This window comes from Platalea leucorodia, assembly GCF_965183815.1.
Source record: "Platalea leucorodia genome assembly, contig: HAP1_HAP1_SCAFFOLD_587, whole genome shotgun sequence".
Classification (NCBI taxonomy): domain Eukaryota; kingdom Metazoa; phylum Chordata; class Aves; order Pelecaniformes; family Threskiornithidae; genus Platalea; species Platalea leucorodia.
The window spans coordinates 1,242-23,369 of record NW_028121037.1 but is presented as its reverse complement, the minus strand read 5'-3'; the positions used below and the strand labels follow the sequence as shown (position 1 = coordinate 23,369).

At 63.3% G+C, this 22,128-nt stretch overlaps 1 protein-coding gene across 1 annotated transcript; it reads left to right on the top strand.

Annotated features, from left to right (window-relative positions):
* Positions 1-43: 43 nt before the first annotated feature.
* On the top strand, positions 44-21,263 carry SMC1A (structural maintenance of chromosomes 1A). The gene is given in 27 exon segments (XM_082339220.1): positions 44-163; positions 1,189-1,226; positions 1,229-1,379; positions 1,474-1,586; positions 3,184-3,387; positions 3,469-3,707; positions 3,791-4,049; positions 4,129-4,269; positions 4,357-4,439; positions 5,558-5,765; positions 5,869-6,054; positions 7,064-7,243; positions 7,336-7,482; positions 8,073-8,210; positions 8,452-8,568; positions 8,666-8,772; positions 9,416-9,557; positions 9,671-9,816; positions 10,570-10,723; positions 10,801-10,911; positions 11,471-11,627; positions 12,972-13,126; positions 16,243-16,394; positions 16,511-16,580; positions 20,110-20,191; positions 20,194-20,219; positions 20,981-21,263. Coding segments are annotated over 27 exon segments (3,699 nt in total). The 5' UTR covers positions 44-54; the 3' UTR covers positions 21,065-21,263.
* The last annotated feature ends 865 nt before the right edge of the window (positions 21,264-22,128 follow it).

Genomic DNA, 22,128 nt, shown 5'->3' with positions numbered 1-22,128 from the left:
CCGGTTCCCCCCCCCCCCCCCCGCCCCGGTTCTTACCCCCCCTCAGCCGCCGCCATGGGTTTCCTCAAACTCATCGAAATCGAGAACTTTAAATCCTACAAAGGCCGCCAGATCATCGGGCCCTTCCGTCGTTTCACCGCCATCATCGGCCCTAACGGCTCCGGTGAGGCCCGGGTCCCTGAGGGGCGGGGTGGGCCCCGCCGTTATCCCGGGGGTGGGGGGGCTCCCCTCAGGGCCTCTCCCATGATGCACTGCGCGGGGGGGGGTATCCCAGAATTCCCCACCCTGTTGGGGGGGGGTCTCCCCCTTCCCCCCTCCCCACAGCCTCCCCCCCCCCCCATTCCTTGGGGTGCCCCCCCCAATTTTGGGGGTCCCCCCCATCCCGTAACCCCCCTGGGGTTCACCCAGTACCCCCCCTTCCTCCTCCCACACTGTCTGGGGGGGGTCTCCCCCATTTCCCCCTTCCTCCAGCCTCTCCCCCTCACCCCCTCCATTTTTTGGGGTCCCCCCCCAAGCCCTGGGGTCCCCCTCAAGCCTTAGGGTCCCCCCCAAACCCTGGGGTCCTCCCTCAAACCTTGGGGGTCCCCCCTCACCCCCCCAAACCCTGGGGGCCCCCCCAAACCCTGGGGTCCCCCTCAAGCCTTAGGGTCAAACCCTGGGGTCCCCCCTCACCCCCTCAAACCCTGGGGTCCCCTTCAAGCCTTAGGGTCCCCCCCCAAACTCTGGGGTCCCCCTCACCCCCTCCAAACCCTGGGGTCCCCCTCAAACCTTGGGGGTTCCCCCTCACCCCCCCCCAAACCCTGGGGTCCCCCTCAAACCTTGGGGGTTCCCCCTCACCCCCTCCAAACCCTGGGGTCCTCCTCAAACCTTGAGGGTCCTCCCTCGCCCCCCCCAAACCCTGGGGTCCGCCTCAAGCCTTAGGGTCCCCCCCAAACCCTGGGGTTCCCCCTCACCCCTCCAAACCCTGGGGTCCCCCTCAGGCCTTAGGATCCCCCCCAAACCCTGGGGTCCCTCTCAAACCTTGGGGTCCCCCCCCTACCCCCTCCTTCCTACTCCAGGGACAGTGAGATCTCCCCCATTCCCCTTTCCTTCAGCCTCTCCCCCTCACCCCCTCCATTTTTTGGGGTCCCCCCTCACCCCCCCTAAGCCCTAGGGTCCCCTCACCCCCTTTTTTATCCCCTCCCCCAGGTAAATCCAACCTGATGGACGCCATCAGCTTCGTCCTGGGGGGAGGAAAACGAGCAACCTGCGGGTAAAAACCCTGCGGGATTTGATCCACGGAGCTCCCGTAGGAAAACCGGCCGCCAGCCGCGCCTTCGTTAGCATGGTCTACTCCGAGGAAGGCGCCGAGGATCGCACCTTCGCCCGTGTCATCGTCGGTACGAGGCCCGGGGGGGGGGAACACGTTTTTTTTTTGGGGGGGTGCTACGCTTTGGGGGGGACGCTCTGACACCCCGAAATTCCCCGGTGTAGGCAGCTCGTCCGAGTATAAGATCAACAACCGGGTGGTGCAGCTGAGCGAGTACAGCGAGGAGCTGGAGAAGTTGGGGATCCTCATTAAAGCCAGGAATTTCCTCGTCTTCCAGGTTTGGAAGGGGGGGGGGGGGGGGGAATGTGAAGGGGTTTTGGGGGGGTAGGTGGGGGGTTTGGGGGATTTGGGGGGGGTATGTGTGGGTTTGGGGGGGGTTAGGAGGAGTTTTGGGGCGTTCTGTGTGGGTTCAGGTGGTTTTGGGGCGTTATTTGTGGGTTTGGGGGGTTTAGGGAGGGGGGTTTGGGGCGTTCTGTGTGGGTTCAGGTGGTTTTGGGGCGTTATTTGTGGTTGGGGGGGTTTAGGGAGGGTTTTTGGGGTGTTATGTGTGAGTTTGAGGTGTTTTTGGGGCGTTCTGTATGGGTTCAGGTGGTTTTGGGGCGTTATTTGTGGGTTGGGGGGGTTTAGGGAGGGTTTTTGGGGCGTTCTGTGTGGGTTCAGGTGGTTTTGGGGCGTTATTTGTGGGTTTGGGGGGTTTAGGGAGGGGGTTTGGGGGCGTTCTGTGTGGGTTCAGGTGGTTTTGGGGCGTTATTTGTGGGTTTGGGGGGTTTGGGGAGGGTTTTTGGGGCGTTCTGTGTGGGTTCAGGTGGTTTTGGGGCGTTATTTGTGGGTTTGGGGGGTTTAGGGAGGGTTTTTGGGGCGTTCTGTGTGGGTTCAGGTGGTTTTGGGGCGTTATTTGTGGGTTTGGGGGGTTTAGGGAGGGGTTTTGGGGCGTTCTGTGTGGGTTCAGGTGGTTTTGGGGCGTTATTTGTGGGTTTGGGGGGTTTAGGGAGGGTTTTTGGGGCGTTCTGTGTGGGTTCAGGTGGTTTTGGGGCGTTATTTGTGGGTTGGGGGGGTTTAGGGAGGGGTTTTGGGGCGTTCTGTGTGGGTTCAGGTGGTTTTGGGGCATTATTTGTGGGTTTGGGGGGTTTAGGGAGGGGGTTTGGGGCGTTCTGTGTGGGTTCAGGTGGTTTTGGGGCGTTATTTGTGGGTTCGGGGGGGTTTAGGGAGGGCTTTTGGGGTGTTATGTGTGAGTTTGAGGTGTTTTTGGGGCGTTCTGTGTGGGTTCAGGTGTTTTTGGGGCGTTATTTGTGGGTTTGGGAGGTTTAGGGAGAGTTTTTGGGGCGTTCTGTGTGGGTTCAGGTGGTTTTGGGGCGTTATTTGTGGGTTTGGGGGGTTTAGGGAGGGGGTTTGGGTTAGGGTTTGGGGTTATTTGTGGGTTTGGGGGGGGGCTTAAGGGGGGTTTTTGGGGGGGTAGCTGTGGGTTTGGGGGTGAGGAGGGATTTAGGGGAGTCCCCAGGAGCCGTTTCCCACTTTAGGGGGGGACTCAGACCCCCGGGAGGATTTGGGGGGGGGGCCGGTCATCCATACCCTGCCACCCCATTCCCTGGCCCTGGGGGACCCCTGGGAGGATTTGGGGGGGCTCATCCCCACCCTGACACCCCCCTCACCCCATTACCCAGCCATGGGGGGACCCCAAGACCCCCATGAGGATTTGGGGGGGGGCTCATCCCCACCCTGACACCCTCTTTACTCCGCTCCCTGGCCCTGGGGGGGGGGGGGAGCCCCGTGAGGATTTGAGGAGGGGGTCTCCCCCTTTCCCCTCTCCCCAGAGGTAGAACCCAGCCCCCTGTGAAGATTTAGGGGACCCCCCCCCGACACCCCCTTTTCCTCAGGGCGCCGTGGAATCCATCGCCATGAAGAACCCCAAGGAACGGACGGCGTTGTTCGAGGAAATCAGTCGGTCGGGAGAGCTGGCGCAGGAATACGACAAGCGGAAAAAAGAGATGGTGAAAGCGGAGGAGGACACGCAATTTAATTACCACCGCAAGAAAAACATCGCCGCCGAACGCAAAGAAGCCAAGCAGGAGAAAGAAGAGGTTTGAGGGGTGACGCGGAGGGGTCCCGCGTCGTCATCGCGCCCCTCCGACGCTGTATTTCCCCCCTTTTTGCCTCGTCAGGCGGATCGTTACCAGCGATTGAAAGACGAAGTGGTGCGAGCTCAAGTGCAGCTCCAGCTTTTCAAACTTTATCATAACGAAGCGGAGATCGAGAAACTCAATAAGGAATTGGGTTTGAAAAACCGGGAGATCGATAAGGATAAAAAAAGGATGGATCGGGTGGAGGACGAGCTGAAGGATCGCAAGAAAGAGCTGGGCAAAATGATGAGGGAACAACAACAGATCGAGAAGGAGATCAAGTGAGGCACCCCAAAAACGGAGAAGGGGTTCGGTGAGGAGCTCCAACCCCCCCACCCCCCCCTCACCTTCTTATTTTCCGCAGGGAAAAAGATTCGGAGCTCAACCAGAAGCGTCCTCAGTACATCAAGGCGAAGGAGAACACCTCGCACAAGATCAAGAAGTTGGAAGCGGCCAAGAAATCGCTGCAGAACGCGCAGAAACAGTACAAGAAGCGGAAGGGAGACATGGACGAGCTGGAGAAGGAGATGCTGTCGGTGGAAAAAGCGCGGCAAGAATTCGAGGAACGGATGGAAGAGGAAAGCCAGAGCCAAGGGCGCGACCTGACGTTGGAGGAGAACCAGGTAGGGCTCGTCTCGGCGTCCCCGTGTAAATTTGGGGACCCCCCCTCTCACCCCGTTGTCCCCCCCCCTCCTGCTTTAGGTGAAAAAATACCACCGGCTGAAGGAGGAGGCCAGCAAACGTGCCGCCACGCTGGCCCAAGAGCTGGAAAAATTCAACCGGGATCAAAAAGCCGACCAGGATCGACTGGATCTGGAGGAGAGGAAGAAGGTGGAGACCGAGGTGAGTCTGGGGGACCCCCGAACCCCTCCCCCAGAAGCCCCCCGTGCCCCCCACGGCCGCCCCTCACCCCCCTCCTCGTGCCCCCAGGCCAAGATCAAGCAGAAGCTGCGGGAGATCGAGGAGAACCAGAAGCGCATCGAGAAGCTGGAGGAGTACATCGCCACCAGCAAGTGAGCCCCTGTCCCCAAAGCGTCCCCGGTGGCCCCGGGGTGGCCCCCGTCCCCGTGTCCCCATCCCCGTGTCCTCAGGGCAGTCCCCGAGGTGGCCCTTGTCCCCGTGCCCTTGTCCCCAAGGTGGCCCCCGTCCCCGTACCCCTGTCTCCGTGCCCCCAGGGCAGCCCCTGAAGTGGTCCTTGTCCCCATGCCCCCATCCCTGTGCCCTCAAGGCTGTCCCCAAGGTGTCCCCATGCCCCTGAGGTGTCCCCTGTCCCCATACCCTTGTCCCCATGCCCCTGAGGTGTCCCCCATCCCCATCCTGCTGTCCCCATGCCCTTGGGGCAGTCCCCAAGGTGTCCCCATGCCCCTGGGGCAGCCCCTGAGGTGTCCCCCATCCCCGTGTCCCTGTCCCCAAGCCCTCGGGGCTGACCCTGAGGTGTCCCCCATCCCCATGTCCCTGTCCCCATGCCCCTAGGGCAGCCCCTGAGGTGTCCCCCATCCCCGTGTCCCTGTCCCCAAGCCGTCGGGGCTGACCCTGAGGTGTCCCCCATCCCCGTGTCCCTGTCCCCAAGCCCTCGGGGCTGACCCTGAGGTGTCCCCCATCCCCGTGTCCCTGTCCCCATGCCCCTGGGGCAGCCCCTGAGGTGTCCCCCATCCCCGTGTCCCTGTCCCCAAGCCCTCGGGGCTGACCCTGAGGTGTCCCCCATCCCCATGTCCCTGTCCCCACGCCCCTGGGGCAGTCCCCAGGGTGTCCCCCATCCCCATACCCATGTCCCCATGCCCCTAGGGCAGCCCCTGAGGTGTCCCCCATCCCCGTGTCCCTGTCCCCAAGCCCTCGGGGCTGACCCTGAGGTGTCCCCCATCCCCATGTCCCTGTCCCCACGCCCCTGGGGCAGTCCCCAAGGTGTCCCCCATCCCCGTGTCCCTGTCCCCACGCCCCTGGGGCAGTCCCCAAGGTGTCCCCCATCCCCGTACCCATGTCCCCATGTCCCTAGGGCAGCCCCCGAGGCATTCCCTGTCCCCATACCCCCATCTCCGTGCCCCCAAGGCATCCCTCATTCCCATCCCCTCGTCCCCACGCCCCGGGACAGCCCCCCAAATCATCCCCCGTCCCTCCCAATGCCCCCCCTTAGACAATCCCTAGAGGAACAAAAGCGCCTGGAAGGAGAATTAACGGAAGAAGTAGAACTGGCGAAACGTCGCATCGACGAGATCAACAAAGAGCTGAACCAGGTGATGGAACAACTTGGGGACGCCCGCATCGACCGACAGGAGAGCAGCCGTCAACAACGTAAAGCCGAAATCATGGACAGCATCAAACGCCTCTATCCCGGCTCCGTCGTGAGTCCGACACCCCCCCTGAACCCCGTTTTGCCCCTTCCCCAACCCCTCGGCTCGGTGCTAACCCTTTTTTTTTTTTGGGGGGGGGGTTGCCCCCCTATAGTACGGCCGCCTCATCGATCTGTGCCAGCCCACGCAGAAGAAATATCAGATCGCCGTGACCAAGGTGTTGGGGAAGAACATGGACGCCATCATCGTGGATTCGGAAAAGACGGGGCGCGATTGTATCCAGTACATCAAGGAGCAGCGGGGAGAGCCCGAAACCTTCCTGCCCCTCGATTATCTGGAGGTGGGGTGCGGGGAAACCCCTGCTTTTGGGGTCTTGGGTGCTCCCTGGGGACCCCGAAGGGTGCTGGAGGGTGGGGATGGGGCGAGGATCCCTCAGGGATGAGGGTCTTTAGGGTTTGGGGGACCCCCGTGTAACTCCTCGGGGTGTTTTCTGGGGTGTTGGGGTTTGGGGGACCCCATTTAACCCCTTGGGGTCCTGCAAGGGGTTTGGGGGACCCCATTTAACCCCTCAGGGTCCTACAATGGGTTGGGGGGGGCCTTGTTCAACCCCTCAGGATCCTCCCAGGGGTATTGGGGTTTGGGGGGGACCCCATGGAGCTCTGTGGGGCTCAGGGTCCTCCCTGGGGTTTTGGGGGTCCCTGTTTAACCCCTCAGGGTCCTGCAAGGGGTTTGGGGGACCCCATTTAACCCCTCAGGGCCCTCCCCAGGATTTGGGGTGCCCGTTTAACCCCCTGGGGCTGGTAGCCATGCCTGGGGTTTTGGGGGTCCCCGTTTACACCCCGTGGGGCTCAGAGCCTTCCCTGGGGTTTTGGGGGTCCCCATTTAACCCCTTGGGGCTGGTAGCCATGCCTGGGGTTTTGGGGGTCCCCATTTACACCCTGTGGGGCTCAGAGCCTTCCCTGGGGTTTTGGGGGTCCCCATTTAACCCCTTGGGGCTGGTAGCCATGCCTGGGGTTTTGGGGGTCCCCGTTTAAAGCCCTTGGGGCTCAGGGCCCTCCCTGGGGTTTTGGGGGTCCCCGTTTAGACCCCCTGGGGCTCAGGGCCCTCCCTGGGGTTTTGGGGGTCCCCGTTTAGACCCCCTGGGGCTCAGAGCCTTCCCTGGGGTTTTGGGGGTCCCCATTTAACCCCGTGAGGCTCAGAGCCCTCCCCAGGGTTTTGGGGGGCCATATTGAATCCCCCAGGACTCGTGGCCATCCCTGGGGTTTTGGGGGTCCCTGTTGAACCCTGTGGGACTCGTGGCTGTTCCCGGGGTTTTGGGGGGGCCCCTGTTGAACCCCCTTGGGCCGCAGGTGAAGCCGACGGACGAGAAACTGCGGGAGCTAAAGGGGGCGAAGCTGGTGATCGACGTGATCCGCTACGAACCCCCCCACATCAAAAAAGCCCTTCAATACGCCTGCGGCAACGCCCTGGTCTGCGACAACGTGGAAGATGCCCGGCGCATCGCTTTCGGGGGACACCAACGGCACAAAGTGGGGGTCCCCCGCCTTCCCCCCGACACCCTGAGGGGGACGCAGGCCTCCGAGCGGCACCCAACCCCTTGTTTCTTTTGTTATTTCCGCAGACGGTGGCGTTGGATGGGACCCTCTTCCAAAAATCGGGGGTGATTTCGGGGGGAGCCAGCGACCTGAAGGCCAAAGCCCGGCGCTGGGACGAGAAAGCGGTGGATAAGCTGAAGGAGAAGAAGGAACGGCTGACGGAGGAGCTCAAGGTTGGGGGGGACGGGCATGCCGACCCCCATTTTCCCTTCCTAGGGCTCTCGCGTCCCCCCCAAACTCCCTTTTTGGGCTTTATCATTCCCCAGAGCCTCTGTGAACCCCCAAACTCCTTCCACCGGACCCCAAAGCTGCGTCTGCGCCCGCTGAGGCTCCTCTCGACCCTAAAACCGGCCCTTTGCCTTTTTTCCATGTGCCGTGCAGACCCCAAAACTTCTTTTTCCCCCCAAAAAACAACTTCTTTTTCTTTTTCTCTGCCAAAACTACTTGTTCTTCTTCCCCCCAAAACTGCTAGTTCTTTTTCTTGTTCTTCCCCCCCCAAACTTCTCTTCTTCTCGTTCTTCCCTCTAAAAACTTCTTTTTCTTTTTCTTTGCCCCCAAAACTTCTCCTTTTTCTTCTTCTTTGCCCCCAAAACTACTTTTTCTTCCCCCCCCACCCCCTTTTTCGTCCCCCCCACCCCTTTTCTTCCCCCAAAAAACCTTTTTCTTCCCCCAAAAACCCTTTTTTCTTTTCCCCCAACCCCTTTTTCCCCCTTTTTTCCCCCCCTCACCCCCTTTTTTCCCTCCTTCTGCCCCCCCCCCCCAGGAGCAAATGAAGGCGAAGCGGAAGGAAGCCGAGCTGCGCCAAGTCCAGTCCCAAGCCCACGGTCTCCAGATGCGGCTCAAATACTCCCAGAGCGACCTGGAGCAGACCAAAACCCGTCACCTCGCCCTCAACCTCCAGGTACCGCATTTTTGGGGGGGTTACACCCTTTTTTGGGGGGGATTACGCCCTTTTTGGGGTGTTACAAGAGGGCTCTCGGCTGTTACAAGCACTAAAGCGGCTGTTTCGGAGGGATTCCCGGAGACCGCGTGCCTTCCCCATGGGGGTTATTGAGTCTGTATGGCTGCCGGGGGGGGATTTTGGGGTGCTGGGGGGGGTCCTTGGCATCCTCTGACCCCCTTTTTTGCCCCCCCAAATGTAGGAAAAGTCAAAACTTGAGAGCGAATTGGCCAATTTTGGGCCTCGCATTAACGATATCAAGAGGATCATCCAGGGCCGGGAGCGGGAGATGAAGGACCTGAAGGAGAAGATGAACCAGGTGGGTGCTGGGGTTTTTAGGGTGCCCCTTTGGGGGGGTGAAGAGGGGTCAGGGGTTTGGGGGAGCCCCTCTGGGGCTGACGTTGCTCCCCCCCCAGGTGGAAGACGAGGTGTTCGAGGAGTTTTGCCGTGAAATCGGGGTCAGGAACATCCGGGAGTTCGAGGAGGAGAAGGTCAAGAGGCAGAACGAGATCGCCAAGAAGAGGTAAGGGGAACCCCAAAACCGTTGGCGGGGCATGCCTGGACCCCCAGGGGACCCCCAAACCTGTGGGGGGCATTCCTGGACCCTCAGGGGACCCCCAAACCCGTGGGGGGCTTGCCTGCACCCCCTGAGGCCGTGGGGCAGCCGTGTGGGGTGGCTGCTGTCCCCCTGGGGTCCCCCCAACCCCATGGGGCACCCCCTGAGGCCATGGGGTGGCTGCTGGCCCCCTTGGGGTCCCCCCCAACCCCATGGGGCACCCCCTGAGGCCATGGGGTGGCTGCTGGCCCCCTTGGGGTCCCCCCAACCCCATGGGGCACCCCCTGAGGCTGTGGGGCAGTCTGTGGGGTGGCCGCTGTCCCCCTGGGGTCCCCCCTGAGGCCGTGGGGCACCCCCTGAGGTGGCTGCTGTCCCCTTGGTGTCCCCCCAATGCCATGGGGCACCCCCTGAGGCCATGGGGCACCCCCTGAGGTGGCTGCTGTCCCCCTGGGGTCCCCCCAACCCCATGGGGCACCCCCTGATGCCATGGGGCAGAGCTTATCCCCCTGGGCAGCCCATGGGGCAGCCACCATCCCTTTGGGCCCCCTCCCCCAACATCTTGGGGACCCCCCCCCCCCAACATCTCGGGGACCCCCCCCCGCCCCCCAAGGCTGGAATTCGAGAACCAGAAGACGCGGCTGGGCATCCAGCTGGACTTCGAACGCAACCAGCTGCGGGAGGACCAGGAGAAGGTGCTGATGTGGGAGCAGGGCGTGCGCAAGGACGAGGCCGAGATCGAGAAGCTGAAGAAGGTCTGGAGAAGGGTTTTTTTTTGGGGGGGGGGGGGGGGGGGCGTGGCCGGGGGGCGGGGCTAGAGGGAGGGCGTGGCTCGGCCCCGGGCGGGGCTGACGGGCGGTGACGGCAGGAGGAGCAGCGGCACATGAAGATCATCGACGAGACGATGGCGCAGCTGCAGGACCTGAAGAACCAGCACTTGGCCAAGAAGTCGGAGGTCAACGACAAGAACCACGAGATGGACGAGATCCGCAAGAAGCTGGGCGGGGCCAACAAGTGAGGGCGGGGCTAAGGGAGGGGCGGGGCCGGGGGAGGGGCCTAAGGGGCAGGGCGGGGCCTGGGGGGGTGTGGCCAGGGAGTGGGGGCTGTGTGTGGTCTGCAGGGGTGGGGTTTAAGAAAGGGGTGGGGTTTAAGAAAGGGGTGGGGTTTAAGAAAGGGGTGGGGTTTAAGAAAGGGGCGGGGTCCTGGGCCTGGGGGTGTGGCCAAGAAAGGAGGGTGGAGCCATGGCTTGGGGGTGGAGCCAAGTTGTGGGCTGGGGCTAGAATGTGATTGGTGGGGCTGGCATGAGTGGCAGGTGGGGGAGTGGGGCTAGTGAGTCTGTGGGTGGGGCTGGTGGGTGGGGCTAAGGGGCTTGTGGGTGGGGTTAAGGCCTAATGGGAGGGGCTAAGGGGCATGTGGGAGGGGCTAAGGCCTAATGGGAGGGGCTATGGGGCATGTGGGAGGGGCTAAGGCCTAATGGGAGGGGCTATGGGGCTTGTGGGTGGGGTTAAGGGGGCATGGGAGGGGCCAAGGGGCTTGTGGGTGGGGCTAATAGTGTATGGGGGCTAAGGGGGCTTGTGGGAGGGGCTAAGGGGGCTTGTGGGAGGGGCTAAGGGGGCTTGTGGGAGGGGCTAAGGGGGCTTGTGGGAGGGGCTAAGGGGGCTTGTGGGAGGGGCTAAGGGCACATGGGCAGGGCTGAGACCCTGTGGGCGGGGCCAGGCCCCCTGTGGGCGGGGCCATCCGGGCCTGACCCCTCCCCTCCTGGCGCAGGGAGATGACGCACCTGCAGAAGGAGGTGACGGCCATCGAGACGAAGCTGGAGCAGAAGCGCAGCGACCGCCACAACCTGCTGCAGGCCTGCAAGATGCAGGACATCAAGCTGCCCCTCTCCAAGGGCACCATGGACGACATCAGCCAGGAGGAGGTGGGGCCGGGGCAGGGCCTGGGGGGGTCACGGGGGGCTTGGGGACAGCCCTGACCCCCGCTTTGTCCCCTCCCCAGGGTGGCCCGGCCGGGGAGGAGCCGGTGAGCAGCTCCCAGCGCACCTCCAGCCTCTACGCCCGGGAGGCCCTGATCGAGATCGACTACAGCGACCTGCCCGAGGAGCTCAAGGTGCGCTGGCCCTTTAATGCTGGCCCCGCCCACTTCGCTGGGGCCCTGCCCACTTCACTGGGGCCCCGCCCACTTATTCCCAAGCCCCCTCCCACCCCCCCATGGGACTGAGTGGCCCTGCCCCTTATGCTAAGAGCCCTGCCCAGGCTAAGCCCCGCCCATACTAAGCCACACCCTTCTCATTAGCATACCAAACCCCACCCCCTTCTCATTATCATAGCAAGCCCCACCCTTTCTCATTAACATATCAAGCCCCACCCCTTCTAGCTTTTCCCACTGACCTTACAGCCCACATGGCAAGCCTTGCTGGGGGTGTGGCCTGCCCATAGCCACACCCCTTTGCTTGAGACCACGCCCCACGTAAAGACCACACCCTCGCCAAAAGACCACGCCCCCTTTGGCTAGGCCACACCCCTTCCTAAAGACCACACCCCCTTGACTGAGGCCACGCCCCCCCCATGGAGTCCCATAGGGGCTCCCCAGCTGAGCCACCTCCCTGGGGGTGCCCCGCCCCTCTGTCGCGACGCCCCGCCCCTCTGTCGCGACGCCCCGCCCGCAGGACGCGCAGGCGGAGGAGGAGATCCGGCAGGAGATGAACCAGCTGCAGCAGCGGCTGACGGAGCAGCAGAGCGTCCTGCAGCGCATCGCCGCCCCCAACATGAAGGCCATGGAGAAGCTGGAGAGCGTCCGGGACAAGTTCCAGGAGACCTCGGACGGTGGGGACGCGGCGGGGACACCGGGAGGACACAGGGACAGCAGGAGGACACAGGGACGTGGGGACAGCAGGAGGACACGGGGACGTGGTGGACATGGGGACGCCAGGAAGACGGGGGGACATGGGGGCACCAGGAAGACACGGGGACATGGGGACAGCAGGAGGACATGGGGACAGCAGGAGGACACAGGGACATGGTGGACATGGGGACGCCAGGAGGACACAGGGACATGGGGACAGCAGGAGGACACAGGGACATGGTGGACATGGGGACGCCAGGAGGACACAGGGACATGGGGACAGCAGGAGGACACAGGGACATGGTGGACATGGGGACGCCAGGAGGACACAGGGACATGGGGACAGCAGGAGGACACAGGGACATGGTGGACATGGGGACACCAGGAAGACACAGGGACGTGGGGACAGCAGGAGGACATGGGGACACCAGGAGGACATGGGGACACCAGGAAGACACAGGAGGGACATGGGGACACCAGGAGGACATGGGGACACCAGGAAGACACAGGAGGGACGTGGAGACACCAGGAGGACACAGGAGGGACACGGGGACACCAGGAAGACACAGGGGGGACACGGGGACACCAGGAGGACATGGGGACACCAGGAAGGCACAGGAGGGACATGGGGACACCAGGAGGACATGGGGACACCAGGTAGACGCAGGAGGGACGTGGGGACACCAGGAGGACATGGGGACACCAGGAAGACACAGGGGGGACGTGGAGACAGCAGAAGGACACGGGGACACCAGGAGGACACAGGAGGGACATGGGGACACCAGGAGGACATGGGGACACCAGGTAGACATAGGAGGGACGTGGGGACACTAGGAGGACATGGGGACACCAAGTAGACACAGGAGGGACGTGGGGACATCAGGAAGACACAGGGGGGACGTGGAGACAGCAGAAGGACACGGGGACACCAGGAGGACACAGGGGGGACATGGGGACACCAGAGATGTGGGGACACCAGGAAGGCACAGGGACATGAGGGGACATGGGGACACCAGGAAGACACAGGAGGGACATGGGGCCACCAGAGAGACGTGGGGGGGGGGATATGGGGCCTCCGAGGAGCTGCGGGACGGTGACACGGGTGACACAAGTGACACGCAGGACACGGGTGACGCAAGTGACACGCAGGACGCGGCGTGACGCAACTCAAAGCCCTTATTTTAGGGGAGCCACACCGGACGTAGCGCAGGGATGGCGGCCTGGGGGGGGTCCTTAATGTCCCCGAGGGGGGTCCTTAATGTCCCCAACGATGTCCCCAAGGTCCCCAACGATGTCCCTTGTCCCCTCTCCCCCCCCCCCCGCAGAGTTCGAGGCGGCGCGCAAGCGGGCCAAGAAGGCGAAGCAAGCCTTCGAGCAGATGAAGAAGGAGCGCTTCGACCGCTTCAACGCCTGCTTCGAGTCCGTCGCCACCAACATCGACGAGATCTACAAGGCCCTCTCCCGCAACAGCAGCGCCCAGGTGCGCCTCGCACGCGGCCTCGCACGCTCGCGTGCCCCCGGGGCCTTGCACGCTCGGCCCGCAGCTTGCACGCTCGCCCCCCCCCCCATCGGGCCTTGCGCGCTCGGCCCGCAGCTTGCCCGGGGCTTCACGTGGCCGCCCGGGCCTTGCACCGCCGCCCTTAGCCTTGCACGGGGCCTTGCACGCTCATCCCCAGCCTCGCACAGGGGCTTATATGGCCACTATAGCCTTGCACGCTCGCCCCCAGCCTTGCACGGGGCCTTATATGGCTGCTATAGCCTTGCACGCTCACCCCCGGCCTTGCACAGGGCCTTGCACAGGGCCTTGCACGCTCAGCCCCAGCCTTGCACGGGGCCTTATATGGCTGCTATAGCCTTGCACGCTCAGCCCCAGCCTCGCACAGGGGCTTATATGGCCGCTATAGCCTTGCACGCTCACCCCCAGCCTTGCACGGGGCCTTATATGGCCGCTATAGCCTTGCACGCTCACCCCCGGCCTTGCACGGGGGCTTATATGGCCGCTATAGCCTTGCACGCTCACCCCCGGCCTTGCACGGGGGCTTATATGGCCACTATAGCCTTGCACGCTCACACCCAGCCTTGCACAGGGCCTTATATGGCCGCTATAGCCTTGCACGCTCACCCCCGGCCTTGCACGGGGGCTTATATGGCAGCTATAGCCTTGCACGCTCACCCCCGGCCTTGCACGGGGGCTTATATGGCCGCTATAGCCTTGCACGCTCACCCCCGGCCTTGCACGGGGGCTTATATGGCAGCTATAGCCTTGCACGCTCACCCCCGGCCTTGCACGGGGGCTTATATGGCCGCTATAGCCTTGCACGCTCATCCCCAGCCTTGCACAGGGCCTTGCACAGGGCCTTGCACGCTCACCCCCAGCCTTGCACGGGGCCTTATATGGCCGCTATAGCCTTGCACGCTCACCCCCGGCCTTGCACGGGGGCTTATATGGCCACTATAGCCTTGCACGCTCACCCCCGGCCTTGCACGGGGGCTTATATGGCAGCTATAGCCTTGCACGCTCGCCCCCAGCCTTGCACGGGGGCTTATATGGCCACTATAGCCTTGCACGCTCACCCCCGGCCTTGCACAGGGCCTTGCACAGGGCCTTGCACGCTCATCCCCAGCCTTGCACGGGGCCTTATATGGCTGCTATAGCCTTGCACGCTCAGCCCCAGCCTTGCACGGGGGCTTATATGGCCGCTATAGCCTTGCACGCTCGCCCCCAGCCTTGCACGGGGCCTTATATGGCTGCTATAGCCTTGCACGCTCATCCCCAGCCTTGCACGGGGGCTTATATGGCCGCTATAGCCTTGCACGCTCGCCCCCAGCCTTGCACGGGGCCTTATATGGCCGCTATAGCCTTGCACGCTCACCCCCGGCCTTGCACGGGGGCTTATATGGCCACTATAGCCTTGCACGCTCACACCCAGCCTTGCACAGGGCCTTATATGGCCGCTATAGCCTTGCACGCTCACCCCCGGCCTTGCACGGGGGCTTATATGGCCGCTATAGCCTTGCACGCTCATCCCCAGCCTTGCACAGGGCCTTGCACAGGGCCTTGCACGCTCACCCCCAGCCTTGCACGGGGCCTTATATGGCCGCTATAGCCTTGCACGCTCACCCCCAGCCTTGCACGGGGGCTTATATGGCCGCTATAGCCTTGCACGCTCAGCCCCAGCCTTGCACGGGGGCTTATATGGCCGCTATAGCCTTGCACGCTCGCCCCCAGCCTTGCACGGGGCCTTATATGGCCGCTATAGCCTTGCACGCTCACCCCCGGCCTTGCACGGGGGCTTATATGGCCACTATAGCCTTGCACGCTCACACCCAGCCTTGCACAGGGCCTTATATGGCCGCTATAGCCTTGCACGCTCACCCCCGGCCTTGCACGGGGGCTTATATGGCCGCTATAGCCTTGCACGCTCACCCCCAGCCTTGCACGGGGGCTTATATGGCCGCTATAGCCTTGCACGCTCATCCCCAGCCTTGCACGGGGGCTTATATGGCCGCTATAGCCTTGCACGCTCAGCCCCGGCCTTGCACGGGGCCTTATATGGCCGCTATAGCCTTGCACGCTCATCCCCGGCCTTGCACGGGGCCTTATATGGCCGCTATAGCCTTGCACGCTCACCCCCGGCCTTGCACGGGGGCTTATATGGCCGCTATAGCCTTGCACGCTCACACCCAGCCTTGCACGGGGCCTTGCACGCTCACCCCCGGCCTTGCACGGGGGCTTATATGGCTGCTATAGCCTTGCACGCTCACCCCCAGCCTTGCACGGGGCCTTGCACGCTCACCCCCGGCCTTGCACGCTCACCCCCAGCCTTGCACGAAGCCTCGCACGCTCGCCCCCAGCCCCACCCCATCGCCCCCACCCTCGCATGGGCCCTTGCACGCTCACCCCCGGCCTCGCACGAGGCCTCGCACGCTCGCCCCCAGCCCCACCCCATCGCTCCCACCCTTGCACAGGGCCTTGCACGCTCGCCCCCAGCCCCACCCCATCGCCCCCAGCCTCGCACGAGGCCTCGCACGTTCACCCCCAGCCCCACCCCATCGCTCCCACCCTTGCACAGGGCCTTGCACGCTCGCCCCCAGCCCCACCCCATCGCCCCCAGCCTCGCACGAGGCCTCGCACGCTCGCCCCCAGCCCCACCCCATCGCCCCCAGCCACGCACGAGGCCTCGCACGTTCGCCCCCAGCCCCACCCCATCGCCCCCACCCTCACACGGGGCCTCGCACGCTCACCCCCAGCCTCGCACGAGGCCTCGCACGCTCGCCCCCAGCCCCACCCCATCGCCCCCAGCCTCGCACGAGGCCTCGCATGCTCGCCCCCAGCCCCACCCCATCGCCCCCACCCTCGCACGGGGCCTCGCACGCTCACCCCCAGCCTCGCACGAGGCCTCGCACGCTCGCCCCCACCCTCACACCATCACCCTTAACCTCGCGCACAGCATTTACGCCCCCCCCCCCCCCCCCGATTTCCAGCCTCCCCCCTCCCCATCTCCCCCCCCTCAGGGACGCGGGGACCCCGTAGCCCCCTCCCCGTGTCCCCAACATCCCCCGTGTCCCCAACGTCCCCTCCTTGCCCCCCCCCAGGCCTTCCTGGGCCCCGAAAACCCCGAGGAGCCCTACCTGGACGGCATCAACTACAACTGCGTGGCCCCCGGCAAGCGATTCCGCCCCATGGACAACCTTTCGGGGGGCGAGAAGACGGTGGCCGCCCTCGCCCTCCTCTTCGCTATCCACAGGTGGGTCCCTTCCCCTCCCCCAACTCCTTGGGGTCCCCCTCATCCCTTGGGGTCCCCCCCCCCTGCTTCGCATGGGGGGGGGCTCACCCCATTTTTAACCCCCCCCCCCTTCCCAGCTATAAACCGGCCCCGTTCTTCGTGCTGGATGAGATCGACGCGGCGCTGGACAACACCAATATCGGGAAGGTGGGGGTTTGGGGGACCCCCCCCCCCGAGGGATTTTGGGGGTTCCCCTGGGATTTTGGCACCCCCCCCTCCCCCCACGGGAATTTTGGGCTCTCCCCGGGGGTTTGGGGGGGCCCTCAGGGATTTTGGGGGAGGGGGCCTCAGGGATTTTGGCCCCCTCCTAGGGATTTTGGGGGGGTCCTCAGGGATTTTGGCCCCTTCCTGGGATTTTGGGGGGCTCCTATGGATTTTGGGGGGGTCCTCAGGGATTTTGGCCCCCTCCTAGGGATTTTGGGGGGGTCCTCAGGGATTTTGGCCCCTTCCTGGGATTTTTGGGGGGGTTCCCAGGGATTTTGGGGGGGTTCCTAAGGATTTGGGGGGGGGGGCCTCAGGGATTTTGGCCCCTTCCTGGGATTTTGGGGGGCTCCTACGGATTTTGGGGGGGTCCTCAGGGATTTTGGCCCCTTCCTGGGATTTTGGGGGGCTCCTATGGATTTTGGGGGGGTCCTCAGGGATTTTGGCCCCCTCCTAGGGATTTTGGGGGGGTCCTCAGGGATTTTGGCCCCTTCCTGGGATTTTTGGGGGGGTTCCCAGGGATTTTGGGGGGGTTCCTAAGGATTTGGGGGGGGCCCTCGGGGATTTTGGCCCCTTCCTGGGATTTTGGGGGGCTCCTACGGATTTTGGGGGGGTCCTCAGGGATTTTGGCCCCCTCCTAGGGATTTTGGGGGGGTCCTCAGGGATTTTGGCCCCTTCCTGGGATTTTGGGGGGCTCCTACGGATTTTGGGGGGGTCCTCAGGGATTTTGGCCCCCTCCTAGGGATTTTGGGGGGGTCCTCAGGGATTTTGGCCCCTTCCTGGGATTTTTGGGGGGGTTCCCAGGGATTTTGGGGGGGTTCCTAAGGATTTGGGGGGGGGGCCTCAGGGATTTTGGCCCCTTCCTGGGATTTTGGGGGGCTCCTACGGATTTTGGGGGGGTCCTCAGGGATTTTGGCCCCCTCCTAGGGATTTTGGGGGGGTCCTCAGGGATTTTGGCCCCCTCCTAGGGATTTTGGGGGGGTCCTCAGGGATTTTGGCCCCTTCCTGGGATTTTTGGGGGGGTTCCCAGGGATTTTGGGGGGGTTCCTAAGGATTTGGGGGGGGCCCTCAGGGATTTTGGCCCCTTCCTGGGATTTTGGGGGGCTCCTACGGATTTTGGGGGGGTCCTCAGGGATTTTGGCCCCCTCCTAGGGATTTTGGGGGGGTCCTCAGGGATTTTGGCCCCTTCCTGGGATTTTTGGGGGGGTTCCCAGGGATTTTGGGGGGGTTCCTAAGGATTTGGGGGGGGGGCCTCAGGGATTTTGGCCCCTTCCTGGGATTTTGGGGGGCTCCTACGGATTTTGGGGGGGTCCTCAGGGATTTTGGCCCCTTCCTGGGATTTTGGGGGGCTCCTATGGATTTTGGGGGGGTCCTCAGGGATTTTGGCCCCCTCCTAGGGATTTTGGGGGGGTCCTCAGGGATTTTGGCCCCTTCCTGGGATTTTTGGGGGGGTTCCCAGGGATTTTGGGGGGGTTCCTAAGGATTTGGGGGGGGGGCCTCAGGGATTTTGGCCCCTTCCTGGGATTTTGGGGGGCTCCTACGGATTTTGGGGGGGTCCTCAGGGATTTTGGCCCCTTCCTGGGATTTTGGGGGGCTCCTATGGATTTTGGGGGGGTCCTCAGGGATTTTGGCCCCCTCCTAGGGATTTTGGGGGGGTCCTCAGGGATTTTGGCCCCTTCCTGGGATTTTTGGGGGGGTTCCCAGGGATTTTGGGGGGGTTCCTAAGGATTTGGGGGGGGCCCTCAGGGATTTTGGCCCCTTCCTGGGATTTTGGGGGGCTCCTACGGATTTTGGGGGGGTCCTCAGGGATTTTGGCCCCCTCCTAGGGATTTTGGGGGGGTCCTCAGGGATTTTGGCCCCTTCCTGGGATTTTTGGGGGGGTTCCCAGGGATTTTGGGGGGGTTCCTAAGGATTTGGGGGGGGGCCCTCAGGGATTTTGGCCCCTTCCTTGGATTTTGGGGGGCTCCTATGGATTTTGGGGGGGTCCTCAGGGATTTTGGCCCCCTCCTAGGGATTTTTGGGGGGCTCCTAGGGATTTTTGGGGGGTTCCTCAGGGATTTTGGCACCTCCTAGGGATTTTGGGGGGGGTCCTCAGGGATTTTGGGGGGGTCCTCAGGGATTGTGGCCCCCTCCTGGGATTTTGGGGGGTCTCCTAGGGATTTTGGGGGGGGGTCCTCAGGGATTGTGGCCCCCTCCTGGGATTCTGGGGGGCTCCTAGGGATTTTGGGGACCCCCCCTGGGATGGGGGGGGGGATTTTCCAGCTTCCCTGGGATCACTGAGAGTTTATGGGGTCACTGGGAGGTCACGGGGATATTGGGGGTGTTCACAAGGTTTTGGGGGGTCATTTTGGGTTCACAGAGGCAGTTTTGGGGGTCCCTGGGTCCATTTTTGGGGTCCCTGGGGTGTTTTGGGGACCCTGGGTCTGGTTTCAGAGTCCATGGGTTCACTTTTGGGGTTTCCAGGTCCATTTTGGGGGTCACCGGGAGGGTTTTGGGGTCCCTAGGGCCATTTTGGGGGGGCACCAGGGGGATTTGGGATTCCTGGGTGCAGTTTTGGGGTCCTTGGGTGCAGTTTTGGGGTCCCTGGGGCCATTTTGGGGGGTCCCTGGGTGCAGTTTTGGGGTCCCTGGGGCCATTTTGGGGGTCCCTTGGGGGGTTTTGGGGTCCCTGGGTGCAGTTTTGGGGTCCCTGGGGCCATTTTGGGGGGTCCCTTGGGGGTTTTGGGGTCCCTGGGTGCAGTTTTGGGGTCCCTGGGGCCATTTTGGGGGGTCACTTGGGGGGTTTTGGGGTCCCTGGGTGCAGTTTTGGGGTCCCTGGGGCCATTTTGGGGGTCCCTTGGGGGGTTTTGGGGTCCCTGGGTGCAGTTTTGGGGGTCCCTGGGGCCATTTTGGGGGTCCCTTGGGGGGTTTTGGGGTCCCTGGGTGCAGTTTTGGGGTCCCTGGGGCCATTTTGGGGGTCCCTGGGTGCAGTTTTGGGGTCCCTGGGGCCATTTTGGGGGTCCCTTGGGGGGTTTTGGGGTCCCTGGGTGCAGTTTTGGGGTCCCTGGGGCCATTTTGGGGGTCACTTGGGGGTTTTGGGGGTCCTTGGTTGCAGTTTTGGGGTCCCTGGGGCCATTTTTGAAGTCATAGGCTGGAGTTTTGGAGTGTTTGGGGGTCCCTGGGTCCATTTTTGGGGTCACCGGGTGCAGATTTGGGGTGCCAGGGGCCATTTTTACAGCCTCAGGTCGCCGTTTTGGGCTCCCCCACCCATTTTTGGGGTCCCCCACCCATTTTTGGGGTCCCCGGCTTCACTTTGGGCCTCCCCACGCGCACTTTTGGGGTCTCGGGGTGGGCCTTCGGCCTCCCCCAGCCCCACTTTTGCCCTCGCCGGCTCGATTTCACTGCCCAAGGGTGGGGTTTCGGCCCCCCCCCCCCCCAATTTTGGGGGTCCCCCACCCAGTTTTGGGGTCCCCCACCCAGTTTTGGGGTGCCCGCAGGTGGCCAACTACATCAAGGAGCAATCGGCCGCCAATTTCCAGGCCATCGTCATCTCCCTCAAGGAGGAATTTTACACCAAAGCCAGAGTCTCATCGGCGTCTACCCCGAGGTGGGCAAAATACCCCCGGGGGGGGGCAAATACCCCCCCCCCCGGGGGGGGGCAAATACCCCTGGGGGGGGTAAATACCCCCTTTGGGAGGGGGCAAAATACCCCCTGGGGGGGGAAATACCCCCTCGAGGGGCAGAAATAGCCCCTGGGGGGGGTGGAAATACCCCTGGAGGGGGGGGCATATGCTGCTGGGAAGGGGGTAAAATAGCTCCGGGGGGGGGGGGAGAGGGGGTAAATACCCCCCCCATGGGGTAAATACCCCCCCCATGGGGTAAATACCCCCCCATGGGGTAAGTACCCCCCCCCATGGGGGTAAATACCCCCCTATAGGTGTGTAACTACCCCCCGTGGGGGTAAATACCCCCCCCCCAAGTGTTTACTCGCTTTGGGGTGACCCCACGGTGGGTAAATACCCCCTGGGGGGGGTATAGATGCCCCTGGGGGGGTATAGATGCCCCATGGGGGGGGGGTAAATACCCTGGGGGGGGGGGTAAAGGCCCCATGGGGGGGTAAATACCCCCCTGGGGGGGGTAAATATTGGGGGGGAGGGGAAATGGGGGGGTATATCTCCGGGGGGGGGGGGGGGTATGGTGGAAGGGGGGTAAATATAGATGGGGGTGTTCAATGGGGAGGGGGGTAAATACCCCCCCCCACAGGGGTAAATACCCCCCCCAAAGGGGTAAATACCCCCCCCAAGGGGTAAATACCCCCCCGGGGGGGCAGTTAATTACCCCCTCCATGTCCTTCCCCCCCCCCCCCAGCAAGGCGACTGCGTCATCAGCAAGGTGTTGACCTTTGACCTCACCAAGTACCCCGACGCCAACCCCAACCCCAACGAGCAGTGACCCCCGCCTATGGGTGCCCCCCACCCCCCCCCCGCCTGCCTCCTATAGGTGCCTCCCCCCCCCCCGCTATAGGTAAAATCATGCTTTGACCGGGCTCTACGCAGGGCCCCCCCCTCCCCCTATGGATCCTATACGACCCCGCGCCCCCTTTTGTGTCATTTCTGTGATTTTTGGTGACGAGACAATAAAGGATTTTGATTTCCCCCCCCCCCCCCCCGGCCTTTACGTGTCAGTGGGGGGGCCCCTATAGGGCCATATGGACCTCACTCGCCTTATAGGGGCCCTCCCCGGGCTGTATAGGGGCTATATAGACCCCCGTGGGGCTGCGTGACCCCTCCAGGTATAGGGTGCCTGGGGGGGGGGGACTGTTTGGGGGCTATAGGGACCCCCCCGGGGCTATATGGGGGCTGTATGGGGATGTATGGGGCCTGGGGGGAGCCCCTGGGGCTCTATAGGGGCTGTAGCGAGCCCCGTGGGGGCATGTAGGGAGGCCATAGTGGCCTGCTGGGGCTCTATAGGTGTCAGAAGGGAGCTATAGTGGCCCCCTGGGGCTCGATAGGGGCTATACAGAGGCCATAGGTACCCCCTGGGGCTCTATAGGTGTTGGAAGAGGGCTATAGGCACCCCCTGGGGCTCTATAGGTGTCGGAAGAGGGCTATAGTGGCCCTGTGGGGCTCTGTAGGGGCTATATGGGGGCTATAGTGCCCCCCTGGGGCTCTATAGGTGTCATATGTGGGCCATAGTGGCCCCCTGGGGCTCTATAGGTGTCAGAAGGGAGCTATAGTGGCCCCCTGGGGCTCTATAGGGGCTATATGGAGGCCATAGGCACCCCCTGGGGCTCTATAGGTGTCATATGTGGGCCATAGTGGCCCGCTGGGGCTCTATAGGGGCTATATGGGGGCTATAGTGGCCCCCTGGGGCTCTATAGGTGTCATATGTGGGCCATAGTGGCCCCCTGGGGCTCTACAGGGGCTATATGGAGGCCATAGGGACCCCCTGGGCCTATATAGGTATTGTATGGGGGCTATATAGGGGCTGTAGGGAGCCCTGTGGGGCCCCATAGG